Here is a 15112-nt window from a genome sequence, read left to right on the forward strand (position 1 = left end):
TCTCCTTCTAACAAAAGGGATATTTTATTTTGAATAGACGGATATGCACTAACACTGTAATGTCAAGTCAATGGCATCCACTTGTTGTTTTTTTTATTATCTTGTACATCTTCTTTGTGATTGATGATAGCAATAGAATATTAAGTTAATTCATTTGCAAAATGAACACTATCTAAGAATCTGCTATGACTGTAATATTAAAGTTATATAATGTGCATAAGCATAGGCTTAAATGATATTGATAAATGAAATTATATTTAAAATATTTGTTTCCCATCTCTTTTCTTCCTCCAAAATATATAAGATTCTTCCACCACGATTTAATGTTTGATCAGTGCATGTTGCAAAAATATCAATCTCAGAACTGAAATTGCTTTTGCACTCTAGCTAGTAATGAACCGTTTACTACTACTTTGTGTCTTAATAGACTGCAAAAAAACCCAAACAAACAAACCCTCAGCTCTTATAAATCAGCCCTAGATTGCAGTTGTAGTTGAAAGCTAGTAAAATAAGAGTTCTGTTGAGAACTTGGTATTTCCTTCCTTTTTACTTCCCATGCAGAAGTGTTTGTTTTAGATTCTTCATTAGATCTTGGAAATCAAAACATTTGCTATCAAAATGACAAGCTTTTAACCAAATGCTGTCACCATTCAGATAACTTTTAAGCACTGAGATTTTTATCTGTCCTTTTTTACTGGTTTTCAAGGCAAATTTCATACCGCAGTGTTGAGAATTTTGCTGTGAATATAAACTTACAGTGGCAACACTATGGACATGCAGCTATACACACATCTATCAAAGCCTATGCTTATTCAAGGTTTGATTAAGAAAAAATCAAAACATTGGCAGTTGATTATGTTTTGCTTTTGCTTTTTGGAAGAGGTGCAGAGGTAAAGGTCAGATGCTGGTGTCCTTATCAGCACTGAGTAATGTCTCTTTTGAGGTTTGGCTGTTTGATAAGAATGGGCAGAGACAGAAGGTGGAGAGGCTCAGTGGGAGTTGGTCTGTTAATGGCAGCTCATATCCTGTGCCCTCATTTCCTGCTGACCTGGGAGGTGACTAGAAAACGCTACTGCCTGCCTATGGAGCAGTCACTTGTTTTCTATGGGGAATGGGCTTCTCATTCTCAGCTGCCACATAATTTAAAATATAGCTATGAAGGTATAAAATGCTTTATTAATGTATTTCATAAGCCCCATCTCATCATGGTTACATCCATCATTGTGGAGGAAGGCATGCCAAACAGCAGCAATCAATATGGGGGGAAGACTTTTTTTTTTTGTAACTAATCTATTGATGTATATTTTACAGCCCAGGATAATTTGATTTGCTGAGATACAGCAGTAATATTCAGGAACATCATGTATACAGCTGAAATGATGGATATCTGACAGAAAAATAGTCTGGTTTTCCATTCCTATCTGTGCTCCTGGAGGACAATAGATCTAGGACCTTGCCAGCACAAGGATAGTCCACTTCAAACAACTGACTTAAAAGACCTGCAAAGAGAAGAGCGTACAGCTTCCATGGACTGCTATGTCACAAAAGGCTCTGAGCTCTTGGAATCAATTTATTGTGATGTTGAAATAACCTTCTTTGTTTTCATCCTCAAACATAAGCAAACTTCTCCCTTTGGAGAATATTTGTCAAGGAGCCTTCTGCTCCCTGTACATGGCATGCAGGACTCTGCTTCCTCTCGCACAGAGCAGAGGCTTGTGGTGCCTGTGCTGTTTTCCTTTTCCCCGCCTGCTCTCTCCTGCTCGGTGAGTGTTTGCAGAGCCAGCAGGGTGGACCAGGGAGTGACAGCAGCAGCTGTCGGGTGCTGCAGCAGGAATGTGGACCCATCTCTCTTAAGGATCAGCTTCCCACCCTTGGCTCCTGGCTGCCTGGAAGGTAAGCCTGCTTCGTGTGCTGTCTCTGCAGCTCTGTCATGCTCTTCATTTCTGCAGGGATCCTGCCATGGAATACCAGCTGGAATGCTGCTGGGGTCCTGCCATTTCCAGGCATGTGCATGTGACCTGGGGTAACACAGGGAATGCTTGCTGGCAGGGCACGATGGGGCTGAGAGAAGGGCGAGCACCAGAAATAACCTGGGAAGCTCAGCTTGTGCCATCTGCTGGACTGGCACTTGCAAGTAGTGAGGAAGTTACTGGGTTTTGTGCTGCTTGTTCCTTTCAGCTTTTTGATTGAAGTATGGGACAGTAATGCTCTCCACATTAGAGATTTAAAAATCACTGTGAGAGCAATTTCTGTAATAGTCTTAGGGTTTTTAACTGGTAAATGTGACTTAAGTAGACAGTTTTCAACTGAGTACAGTCTCATTGACCACATCAGGGGTGGAATTAATACTTCTGTTGAATTGTTATGATGTGTCGGATGCTGGGCAAATAAAAGCTACAGGCTTAGAGAGGCAGCAGTAGTGCAAATGTGTGACGTGTGGTGCAGCCACTGGCTGGCAGCCCTGGGCTACTGCTGAGCCAGGCTGAAAATGTGCAAATTGAAAGGATTGCAGGAGCCACAAGAATAAAAACATAGCTAATAGTAGCACACGAACATCATGATACTCACTTGCTTCCTTCTCCAGGAACAGCAGATTAAATGAGCACAGAAAACACATCTGTTTAAATGCCTCATTTATACAATACTGTTATTTGGGATATTCAGCACCTGAATCTTACAAGAAAGCTCACAGCCCTCTCCTCCATCAGCTTCTTCTCTTGGCCTCTTATTTCTCTTCTCCTGCTCTGAAAAGAGAAACAGGTGTCAAGAGATGAGTAACTGTAATAAAAAGAAGCAATTGGAAATAGCACAGTAATTTAGGCAATGTCTAGAACATGCTTTTTACTTAGCACCTGTTTGTTATGTTTCCCCTTGCAAAGTAAAACAGGAAATATACAGTTACTAACAGTGTCTCAGAAAGTTCTTGGAGTACAATAACCAATATTTCTCTCTAGGAATAAGAAATGCGCTCCCATCATTCTATAAAACCAAATTCTCAGATGGCTAGGATCATGGTCTTTCCTCAGGTTTGGTGATGGAATGCCATGATGAGCAAAGTGTGGTCGATAATAAGGTGATGTCAGCTTTTCTATGCTATCTCCAGGGTCCTTATATAACAGCATTCAGGCCACGGAAGACCTCTGCATCCAGTGTTTCCTAGGCTCCTTGATTTTAGTGTGATGGCATGAAGTTTGGTGTCATACCCTTGCATTCATAGCCTTTTTTTCGTGTTCCTGTCTCCAATGCAGTTTGCTGCAACTACCTTGCAGTTTCCATTTATGAGAAGTGGAGATTCTCAAGTGAATGCTGCTAGATGCTGTTACAAGAATGTTAATGGTAAATCCACTTGTGAAACGCTATCGCCACTATCTTATGTTAAATTATTGAGTACAGTTCACTCCATAATCAATTCCTTGTCTTTTTCTGTAGTGATTGTTTTCGATATCAGAGTGTGAGCTGACACATGAAAACAGTATCAGACCCTGCAAATAAAGACTATAAACATGATGGAAGATTAAGTTTTAGGGCAGTTAGGATGAGTGCTAAGTTACGTGCAGCATAAACACCAGATAAAAATCTGCCATTGCTTGCTTGTATACATCATTGCTGATTTCCTGCACCACTGAGAGCCTGCTCTTTTCCCAACATGGATATCTGTTCCCAGCCCAAGGAGGAAGGGGCTCTTCTTGGGAGCTGCTGTTTGGAAGCCTGCTGACATCCAGGGGGACAGAGCTGGGTTGGCACCAAGCCATGCAGCTGAATGTGCCCTCTTTGAGATGCTTCTGTCCTTGTCTGTCGTTTAAAACCATTGCAAATGGCCAGATTAAGGGGACTGGAGGGGCTTCAGGTTCTTCACCTACAGCACAGGAATGGTCAGTAATGTAAGCAGCAGCATGGCTGCTGTTTGGAGCCCACTGAAGACCTCCTTTGAGGGCTTCAAGAAGTGCAAAGCCAATATGAAATCCCTTGCCACAGGGATAGGTTTCAGTCTCATAAAAAAGATTATGAAGATATGAACTTCTTATTGCTGTTTGCTTGCCCACTGAAGAGTGGAGAACTGCAGCTTTCCTCTGGGTATTATGTCACTTTTGCTCCTTTTGTCCCAGCATTTCCAGGAGACACAGTGGTGTGTATTTTTACTTCATGACATCAAGCTCATATTTATTCCCTCTGCTACAGCAGCCCTTGCAGATTTGACTAGTTCCTTGCATTTGCCTTGCCAGATTTACTCTTCTGAGGGCTGTCTTACACTTCTAAAAACACAGGTAAGAGAAAGGCTAAAGAAAGATAATTTTCACTGAAGTAACTTTTTGTTTGTTCTGAAGAGTGTTTCAGAAAAGGAACAGTTTAATTTTTTTATTAGCTTTTTATATATAAGGTATATAGACTGTTGGGAGATGACTGGCTACCTTTTCTTCCTATCCAAGGCCCTAAAGATCATGTGAGTATAGCATCTATCAAGAAACATGTAGAAAGGAGTGTGCTTAGTTAGGGCTGTTGTAAAATGATAGATGAAAAAGGGTTCAATATTTATTTATTAATTTATCCAATGTGCTTATTTATCTATTTTATGAGAGTTCTCTTTTACCAATGTGTTTACAGGAAGAAGTGGAAAGGATGTCTGTTTACTAGGGATTTAGTGAGAAGCTTAAACAACCAGCTTTACAGCATGTCTAATGAACCACAGATCACCAGAGAGCACATTCTTGTTTAACAGTAGCAAACACTTTGTGTTCCTCTGTGTCTTCATGCTTCCCCTTCCCTTGCTGGTACATGCAGAGCCAGCCCTGTGTGTGAATCACACCGTAGACAACATGAGCCCAGTGGATGTGGCAACAGCAGGGTGTGTTGTAAACCTTGGCATCCTCAGCAGAGCTGCTGAGAGGTTCCTCCAGCCCTGCAGTTTCTAATATTGGCCTCCTGACTTTATCACTCTGAGCCAGAGCCAAGTTGTTCTTCAACAGTCAGCTCACAAACTCCTCGTATGGCTGTCAGCTCCATGTTAGTTGTTCACTGGCCATTTCTTCACAGTGCCTGCTGGAAGTTCAGCAGTTCTACCTGCATTTCAAAAGTGCAAAATGTCATTCTGATATTAGGATAGGAGAGTACTCTCTGCTTGAGGGAATATAGGGATAGCTCCTATATAGTCCCAAACACCCAGCAGGGAAAGACCAATAGTTATGGAAAGCATTGTTTTAAAGTGTTTTTTTGTATGCTTTCCTCTTGACTGGCACATGTGGTGCCAGTGAATTATATTTGTTATTTTTCTTTGCTTATTATCTCTATGAACTCAAGTTGGTGCTACTGAGACATAGCTATTAATTTTCATGGACTTGTTCAGTATGAGCTTTTGGGATATGGGGCTGATAACCAAAATCCATCCTGAACAATTTGCTGTGATACCAAACCAATGTTTATTGTTATCAGAGGCAGCTGTCTGCCTTCTCTCCACGCTTCTATTTGTGGATTTTCAATGGCTATAAATGGAAACACACGCTGACCAGAAATTGCCACAGTGCTCCTGATACTTTTCTCTCCTGACTCCAAAAGTACAGGGATATCTAACATGTAGTCAGGTTGAATCACTTCTGCTCAGGATATTAGGTGGTTTTTATTCCCCTGGGAAATGGAGTTAGAAAAACATGAAAGCAAAGCCTCAGGAAGAGAAGCTCTACAGGAAAAGCAAATGGTAAGATATGTTGAGAAATGTTGATATTTTAATTTTTTTAAATGTAATTATAAGCAGGAAAAATAAATATCCGTTGTACTTTATACGAGTATTTCCCATCTTCCTTAACCATTGACCTTGAAGATTAAAACTTCATTTGTGTATATTAAATTTATTATGATAGTACATTTCTGTGGAAATTATGGACATTTGTGAATGTATTTTGTGTGCATGTGAAATGCAAAAACTGAAATCTGGTTAAACTTTGTTGTGTTGTCATAACCCAAACTGATAGCTAATATCAGTGGTTTTCTTGTATTTTTCTTACGGGACTATATCTTTGCACATTATGTTCCATAACTTGAGATCAGTAAATGGCAGAAGAAATTGTTTATGTCTGGCATGAGCCTGAAACTTACTGAAAAGCAGTGTGACCAAAACAAATTATTAAGATAAAGTGAAAACAGTCAAATACAACTTATTCCTAATTAGATGAAGCTTACAGTGCAATTCATAATTTGACTTACATTAATGAGATTTTTTTCTTGATATCACAAAAAAGGCAGTTTATTCTTGGCTTTGCAAAGCTGTGAAGAAAGGTGGTCATCACTCTTGCTAAGAAACAAATTAGCACTGAATTTTTTAGCACTTAAATGGTGGTGTTGCATTCATTTTGTTTCATAGTGGGCCAGTTTTACTCCCATTTAATCACAATGTTGGCCTCTACCAGCCTCAGATAAGTTAGTTTTGGCAAACTTGTGAGTTAGTAAAGTTTTCAATACAGCTTCACCAAGGCAAGGTGCATTGGGTAGGAAATAAGGAAAGCACTGAAACTGAAAGTAATGACATTGTCTTACAGTACTTTTTCTTTTAAAAAGCAGTATTTATCTAGAGAGTAATACCTGAAAGAGCATTGATAAAGCTTTAGCATTAAGTTCTAATAGGAATATTATTTATTTTTTTAGTTTTTCATTTTTTCATTAATTAATGAATTCTTTAGACAGTAACTTCATTTTCACTTAGTGGTTGATATATGAAATATGAGGAAAACTTTTCAAAATGAAAATAAAGTGTAAAATCCACTTGATCTTCAGGGAAGGTTTCCAAGGAATTCTCTGCAATTTTTTTCTAGCTCGTGCATAGGGAAAATACATAGCAGTGTAATCAGCCAGTATGGTTATCTAATTGCAGACCATATCCTCATGCACAAAGAACTGAGCAGCCAACCTTAAGTAAGGCTTTTCCAAAATGCAGAGTGCTTCATTTGGAACACTAATGATCTGCTGGTGACCTTCCCTGTGTGCATCACTTACTAATTTTAAGAGTAGCAAACTGGAGCAAGCAGAGACCCCACTGATGGGAGCCCTGCTGACACCCATGCCATGTCACACGCTGTTCAGTAGTTTCACAACTAAATCCTCCCAACACGTTTTCTGAGAGTTTCTGAGAGTGTCCCTCAGCATGGCAGGTCGCATTCCTGTGGATGCTCAGCGAGGGGACAGAGATGCCTTGGCTCAAGGGGTTTCACAGTACTCTGATGACAGTGGAGGAATGCCCCTGCTCTGTGCCTGTCCTCCCAGCCCTTTCCTGTCCCCTTCCAGCTGAGTCCCAGCCTCCTCTACATCCCACCTCAAACTGTCTCTGCCTGTTTAGTCTTAATGCCTTTCTTGCTGTTTGCTAGATTGATTTCCCTTTGCCCCCACATTTTTTTCCCTAGTTTTGTATCTCCTGGATTTTTATTGATTCTGCCCTTTACTCTTTGTTACATGCAGGTCAGGTCAACTGACTGCATGGGAGCAGTGTCAATCTGTGCTACAGATACTGTTTGGACATGCTGTTGTTGATGTCTGTTCACATATTTAACTTCAGTGGAGCAAACACATGCACTATTTCATATTCTGCTTCCATCTCCTGTGCTGTCCAGTTGCAAACTCTGTTTTGCCACACTGTGTGGCACACTGAGTGTCCTGATAAGTCTGCTTGTATTCCTGAATCATGAACAGTCTTGCATGTGTAAGAGGTTGTTTTCAAGGACATGATGGCTTTCCCAAGTTCCCTGTGTTTCCAGGCTGCCTTCTACACTATCCCACTTACCAGCTCCTGGATAGGCTGAAGTCAGTTTTCCTACAGCCCAGGGTGTGTGTTTTGGTACTTGTCTTCCTCAGTTCCCCATAAGGTCTTAGCCTCACTATTTCACAGTAACTACAGCCAAGGCTGCCCTGAGTATAACATCCAGAGCCACTCCTTCCTTGTTTATGAATAGCAGCTCCAGCTGTGTGTGACACTGCTTGGCCCATCCTGTGCCTGCATCAAGGAGCAGTCTTTGATGCCCTGCAGAAATTGTCTGCATTGCTTGTGCTGTGCCACTTTGTTCTCTGCAGGTTTCACAAAAGCTTAAGTCTTATATGAAAAAACCCAAACAGGGTGTGCAGTCCAGATACTTCCTTGAGTTGTTTAAAGAAATTGTTGTGAGGAGCACTCTCCACTTCCTCAGCCCTTCCATGCTGTCTGTAGCCCAGTCCCACTGTGATGTCACCCTCACTGACCTTTCCTCCCATCCTGACCTACAAGCACTCACCCAGCCCTGTTGTTTAATCTGTACAAACATTCTCCACATTTTAGCTGCTGCTTCACAAGAGATTGTCTTCTTTTCTCTGCTTTTCTGAAGAGCCTGTGCCCCTTGCAGCACTATAGCCATGTGAGCTATCCCACTGCATTTGTTATTTCTGTAATATTGTAGTTCTATGGCTATATGTATTTGTGTGTCTAAGACCAATCTTGGATTTGTATGTCTTGTTACAAATATTTATAGCTATTTTCAAAAGAACAAAGTCTATGTCATCCTGAAAATACTCTGATTGTAGCATGTGAGCCAAAGAGAGACCAGTTCATGCTCAGAGTCTATCATAGAAGACAACCTCACAGACAGTTTTATGAAGTCGTATTATACCTTTACATTCACTGCTTACTGTGGATGAGATAAATAACATAAAATTCTCCACCACTTCAGGCTACTTCATGTAATATTTGTGAAATTTATTGTTAAGGAATTCTTGTCCTTGCTTTCTGGAGGAAGACTCCTGAGCAGCCAGAATCCTGAAGAGTCTTTGTGTGGAGCTGACTGTGAGAATGGAAGATAATGAAGGACCCATTTTGTGAAGGGAGAATAGAATGACTCACTATGAAATAGATTGGACTAAGTAGATGGACATACTTTTCCTTTTCATAGCTTTGATAGCTCAGAAGGACACAGTAATTCCAAAGTTTTCCTACTGAAATGATGACTCACCTCAAAATAGCCTCTTTTCATTCTGAAGTTCTCATCCCTTAATGCATATTGCCTTATTTGAATTTATTTTAATTGTATTTCACACTTGTCTCTCTCCTATTTGTTCTGTTCTCTCCCCATGAAAAACAGCACATGAACTATTGCATTTAAAATAATGTTTACATTGGTATGTTCAACGGGGAAAAATTAATCTTCGTACTTTAGTTTGCATTAGAAGGGTTTTTCCTTACTTTCTTCTTACATGGAGTAGCAATAAAGAACAGTTCTATAGAGAAAAATAAATCAACCAGATGGAAATATGCATCAGAAAGGATACCATGCACTCCTTGAAATGCACTAAGGTTAGGTTTTGAATGACAGGGTTGCAGGACTCCATTCAGAGATTTAGCATTTGCTTTTCACAAACAGTATGTGGATACAGCTTATACAGAGCAAGGCAATTTGGATCAAGCCACCCAAGTGAAGCAATGGTTAATCTTTGTACTCTGGTAGCAACAGCAAGAGTCCTGTCAGTATCAGGCCTTCCCCAAGGGAAGTGTGGGAAGTTGGCATTCCTTGAAGAAGGCAGCCTGATTCCTGAAGTTTGCCACCTAAAGGAGCACCACCACACAGAATGGAGGATGGTGACTAACGAGGTGATGGCAGGTGCTGCTTGCAGGTTTTGTTGTTGATTTAACGATGTGCAAACCAGGTGAGAAGCGAGCAGGAGGTGGGAAGGGCTCTTGGAAGAGCAGGAGCTCAGAGGGCTGGGTGGAGGCTGGTGGGAGTGGGCAGGGCAGGAAACACTGGGTACTGTCACTGTGGGGCTGGGAAGAGGCAAAAGAGTACAGCAACATGACTCCTTCCAAGCAGCAAGGAGTGAATTATTGAAAAGCCATGGCATATATATAAGGGAGATCATGAAAAACAAAGTAGAAAAGACTCATTGGTCAAAGAAGGCAACACCTCTTTGAAAAGATGCTTTCTGCAAAATATCACCAGACACTCACATGGCTCGGTAGTCAACACAAGGTGTCTATCTGTGTTTTCTTTCTACCTTCCCTTGTTTTGTCTCTGAGAAAGATTTGCAGCCTGGGAAAGATCCTGGCTGGAGCTATGAAAAGTCAACAATCTGGGCAAAAATCCGATTAGGTTCCCCACAAGCCTTCAGCAGTGTCCATGAGGTACAGCCATGCCTCCATGGAAACTCTTCTGCCAGGTGACCCTGGCTCCTGTGCCTGAGGGCTGGTTAGGGATGGCAGCATCCTCCTGAGCTGTGGCTGTGGCTGCCTTGCCAGGAGCAGGACCCCATGGCCAGTCCTCTGACATGCTCCCTCTGGGGCTGCAGCAGGCAGTCCTGCTGTGGCCAGAGAGGTGTGCTCAGGCCTCTGTGGATTGCCACAGGGAAGGGAGAGGAGCCGAGGGAAGAGTGTTTCTTTGTGCACATACAGGGAGTCAAATGCCCAGACAGTGGGATCATCTTTGGCACAGCAGGAATGCTCCTGGCTGAGTAACCACACAACAGCTCTGTCTGCTCATGGAGATGAGCCCAGCCTGTGTGCCACACCAGCCCCTGAGCTGCTCCTCCTCGGGGTACAGCAGCCTGGAAAGGTCCTGGGGGGATGTGGCTGCTGCTCCAGGGAAGAAACTTGGACTCTCTGAGAGGAGCAGGTCTGTGGGTTCCTTGTGTATCAGGTGTCTGGTGTCTGTGCAGAGCTCAGGGTGTCCACCCTCATACACATCCAGCCGGGACAGTGGTGTAGGATCAGGGAACAGCACTGCTACGGTCATCTCTTTCTTCTGGGAGAGAGGAGGTGATGGTCATGGGGTGTGAGGATGGCAGGGATTCTGAGGGGAGAAGCAAAGAGCACAGAACATCCAAATGTCTCAGCAGGTTGCACACCATGAGGAAGCCAATGGCACATATACACACAAACAATGTCACTCTAGCCTGTGTCAGAAATGGTGTGGCCAGCAGGAGCAGGGAGGTCATTCTTCCCCTGTACCCAGCACTGGTGAGGTCACACCCTGAGTGCTGTGTCCAGTTCTGTTCCTTCAGTTTGGGAAGGACGTTGAGACGCTTGAACATCCAGAGGAGGGAACAAGGCTGGAGAGGGGCTGGAACACAAACCCTGTGAGGAATGGCTGAGGGAGCTGGGGGTGTTCAGCCTGGAGAAAAGGAGACTCAGAGGCTACCTCATCACTCTCTACAACTCCCTGAGAGGTGGCTGTAGGCAGGTGGGGTTGGTCTCTTTCTCCTGACAGCAACTGACAGAACCAGAGGACACAATCTTGAGCTGTGCCAGGGGAGATACAGGTTGGGTATTAGGAAAAAGTTCTTCACAGAAAGAGTGATCAAGTACTGGAATGGCCTGCCTGGGGTGGTGGTGGAGTCACCATCTCTGAATGTGTTTAGAAGAGATTGGATGTGGCACTCAATACCGTGGTCTAGTTGAGATGTTAGGGCATGGGTTGGACTCAATGATATTGAAGGTCTCTCCCAACCTTGTGATTCTGTGAATTCCGTGGAAACCCTCCTCCTCTCTGCCTGTTCTCTCCCCTGGTAAAGGACAGGCTGGTGGCTGCTGGACTGCCAATTTACATTCAGGTGAGAGAGTAAAGTTGAAGGGCAAAGTGCATTTTTGTTTAAGTCTGCTTTCTTCACTGGTTTACTTTGCACTTTGACTTTTCTACTTCTGTCTGCTGTAAGACACCCCTACCCATAAAAGAAAGTCCTAAAAATACATTGCCTGCCTGAATACTTTCCTCAATTTGATAATTCAGTGCTGAAGTTTGAGTATTGTGTTCTTCTCACGACATATGGAATTAAATAAACACAAAAATATAGAATTTTAGAAGGTTTTATATTCAATTATTTAAATTATTAATTTAAGTTATTCCTGTTTACCTAAGAGGAAGGTTGTAGTTCTTGCTGTAGAGGATGTGTGTGACCTCCTCTGTGAGATTTTGTCATGTAGCTGAGTTCAGGTGGATGAGTTGACACACTTAGGTAATTTTGTGCTACTTTGTCCCAAGGGCTTTGGCAAAAAGGATGACTTCAGAAGAGCCACTTAGAAATAACCCAGAGCTTTGTGGATCAGGACTGAGGCTTTGTAGTTACTACAGCAATAAGATCCTAACAGGGTGGCAATTGCATCTTGCTGTACAGGTATAGAAAGTGACCAAGGCAGAGCTCCAGCCAGATCAGCATTTCCTCTTGCATACCTGGAGCTGCATTCCTGCCTAACTGTGTGGAAGCATGGTTCACGTCAGCTAGCAATCTTCCAGAAGGAGGAGGAGGGAATAAACTTGGACCCTGCACATAGCAGTTTATTTTTAGCACTGTTGATGTGACATTAAACAGGACAAAAGAAAGTGGGAACCACTGAATCTTGGTCTGCCCTTTTTTCTAATCCTGTCACTGAACATAAATGCAATGAGGCAAGAGCTACCTTTACTTCAGGCTAATGCCAGTCTTACAGAGGCACTGCTGGAACATTTGAGGTAGGCTTTGGTTGTGTCAGTGGAGAGATGTCATCAGTGCATTGTTATTTGGAGGTGATGTGAAACAATACCATGCAAGATCACACAGGGATTCAGAAGAGGAGTGCAGCAGATTCCTGTACAGTCTTGAATATTGTGGTAAAAGAGGCTTTTCATGAACAATTAGCAATGGCCTGTTTTAATGTTTTGAGCTAAGGAAAGATAAGAACCCCTGTAACAGTTGGATCAACTTCTGCCACAAAGTCATGCAGTGCAATTCAAGTGATTGAATATTGGGTGAGCCATCAAAAAAAAACAGTGTAACTATGGAGAGACAGCTCATGTTGATTAATAAAGAGTTCTAGAAAACGGTTCTAGGTGTGGAACTCTCTAAAAACCAGTTAAGTGGAAAGATTTTTCTGAGGTATGCTATTGTTTTTATACTCCTCTGAGTAATACCCAGGTATAACCTGAGAGTTATAAAAAGTGGGAAACCATTTCCAGAAATAAATTTGGCTATGGAGACTGTTATTTAGAAAAAAACCCCTATTTTTTTCCAAGATATCCTTCAGGAATGTGTGAGTTATGGGCGATACTTGTCTACTGCTGCTGCTCGCATTGAAATTCAGAATGAATTCTAGGAAATTCTTTTGTTAGAAGTATTAGGACTGGAACAACCAGGGATTTGTGGACTACCCACTCTGGGAATTTTTCAGGACTTAACCATATGAAATCATGGTCTTGATTTGGCAGTAGTCTGAACTTGAATCCATATGCTGGAGTGCATGATTTTTGGAGGTCTCTTCCAAACATTTCTTTAATCTAATTTTGAAGCTACACTACAGCATTTGTCATGAAACATGCTAATAGCTTTTCCTATCTGCAAATCACCTTTAACACATTCAGTATGGATACAAAATGAATCTGTGCTTATCATTAAGGCATCTTCATTCCAGCATTTTAAGTCTAATGTTTTGAATTCGCTGATCTTTGAATTCTGAAAGCACTCAATAATAGAGCAGCAGCATTAAATCTTTTGCTTTTGCATGAATTCTGAAAATAGAGATTTTTGTGCTTCGACCCCAGACAGCAATTAAGCACCCCACAGTTGCACCCTCCTTCCTCTTCCCCACCCCACGTAGTGGAAGAGAATTAAAAAAAACCATACCAACAAACTTAAGCATGAAACAACAATTAGTTGATACAAAATTAAACAATAATAGTTATTATAATGACAATAATGAAACAGAGAAAGGGAGAAGAATAAAAGCTAACAAAGACATATGATCACAATACAATTGCTCATCACCTGCTGACCAGTGCCCAGACTGTACCTGAACAGTGATCAGCCCCTCCTGACCAGCTTCTCCCAGTTCATATACTGAGCATGGCGTTCCACTGTATGGCTCATAGCTTTGGGTGGTCCAGGTCAGCTCTCCTGACCATGCCCACTCCCAGCTTCTTGAGTATCTGCTCAGCAGGGGAAACTGAAGTCCTTGATCTAGAGTAACCACCAGTTAGGAAAAACTGAAACCTCAGTGTATTACTAAGAACTGTATCCCAGCTGAAAACAGGACAAGCTACATGACATTGCACAGAATAAAAGGAGAGCAGTGGTTAATGAAAAGGGATGAAAAGCTGGATGTTGATGAAGCTGGACTGGAAGGAGAACATGCAAGTGGTGTCCTATCCTTAAAGGAGAGGGAGCACCCAACATTCACAGGTGCTTGTGGTTGAAAAGGAACCATGAGAGTCAGAGGGTCTACAAAAACTTGTGGAGATTTATCAATAAATTATACACATGGCATAGAAACGGGAGTGTTAGTCCCTTATGGCATAAATACACTGCAGTGGCTTTTGAGTAAGGAGTAGGGTGAAAGGAGAAGGAGATATTAAAGAGAGGGAGAAAGAAGGAAAGGAAAAAAGATCACCAGTCTTGGTTCCAGCATCAATCCTCCTGAGGGATTGTCTAGGGTCCTGGATCACATGTGTGCCTTGTTTTTTTGAGGGATATGTTTTTATTGATAGTTTTTGCCTGTTCTGGAGCTAAGTGTCTCACTTTCTGTGCAAATTAGTTGTCATATGCAGTTCATTATTCTAGATCCTTCTGGAAACGGGTTGGAGGGGATTGGGAGTCTTTGGTGGTCTTGATCCCCATTTACTGGGTCAGCCTTTTGTTGGCAGCTCATTCCTGCTTCTCCACCTCATTCCTGCTCTGTGCTGGGCTGTTTTGCTTATCTCCAGAAACCAGAACAAGGGTGTTTATCCCAGGAGAGTGCTGCCCTACCTCAGTACAGCCTGCACCTTCAATCACATCAAATGAGGTCTCAAGCCTCCCTCAAGTGATGGTTGCTTATTTTCATCTCTCCTTGAGAAGAAGATTCCACTGGATGAGGAGAAGTGGGAGTAGGGTAGCTTATATTTCCCTTTTAAGCATATAGTCTGCTGCACTGATGTTTGCAAGGGCAGGCTGAAGGAACACAAGCCACATGTGGAATGGGTTTGTGCTGCAGACAAATGATGAGGCACAGGTGAGTACCTGCCACTTCCTAACAGGATGGAAAACGCAGCAGTTCCTGGTGCTCCCTAGTTTCTAGGACCACCCAAAACCTTTTCTTCCTGTTGCTGCTCCTTTAGAGGGAAGCACTCCCCTAACCCCCAAGTTCTCTGCATCAGGGGAGCAGAGCTTCAAC

At 42.3% G+C, this 15112-nt stretch overlaps 1 protein-coding gene across 7 annotated transcripts in view; it reads left to right on the forward strand.

Moving 5' to 3' along the window:
* Nucleotides 1-1742: 1742 nt before the first annotated feature.
* MLIP (muscular LMNA interacting protein) overlaps nt 1743-15112 on the forward strand; it is a 104884-nt gene continuing 91514 nt past the window's right edge. For 2 of the 7 annotated variants that reach the window (XM_079297679.1, XM_079297683.1), the window contains exon 1: nt 5495-5689. In XM_079297679.1, coding sequence (XP_079153805.1) covers nt 5627-5689 — 63 coding nt within the window. In that variant the 5' untranslated portion in view covers nt 5495-5626. Of the gene's footprint in view, nt 1894-5493; nt 5690-15112 lie in introns of those variants that run through there. The other 5 variants (XM_079297684.1, XM_079297680.1, XM_079297681.1 and 2 more) reach the window with 5 other exon arrangements.

This window comes from Erithacus rubecula (assembly GCF_903797595.1).
Source record: "Erithacus rubecula genome assembly, chromosome: 2".
NCBI lineage: Eukaryota > Metazoa > Chordata > Aves > Passeriformes > Muscicapidae > Erithacus > Erithacus rubecula.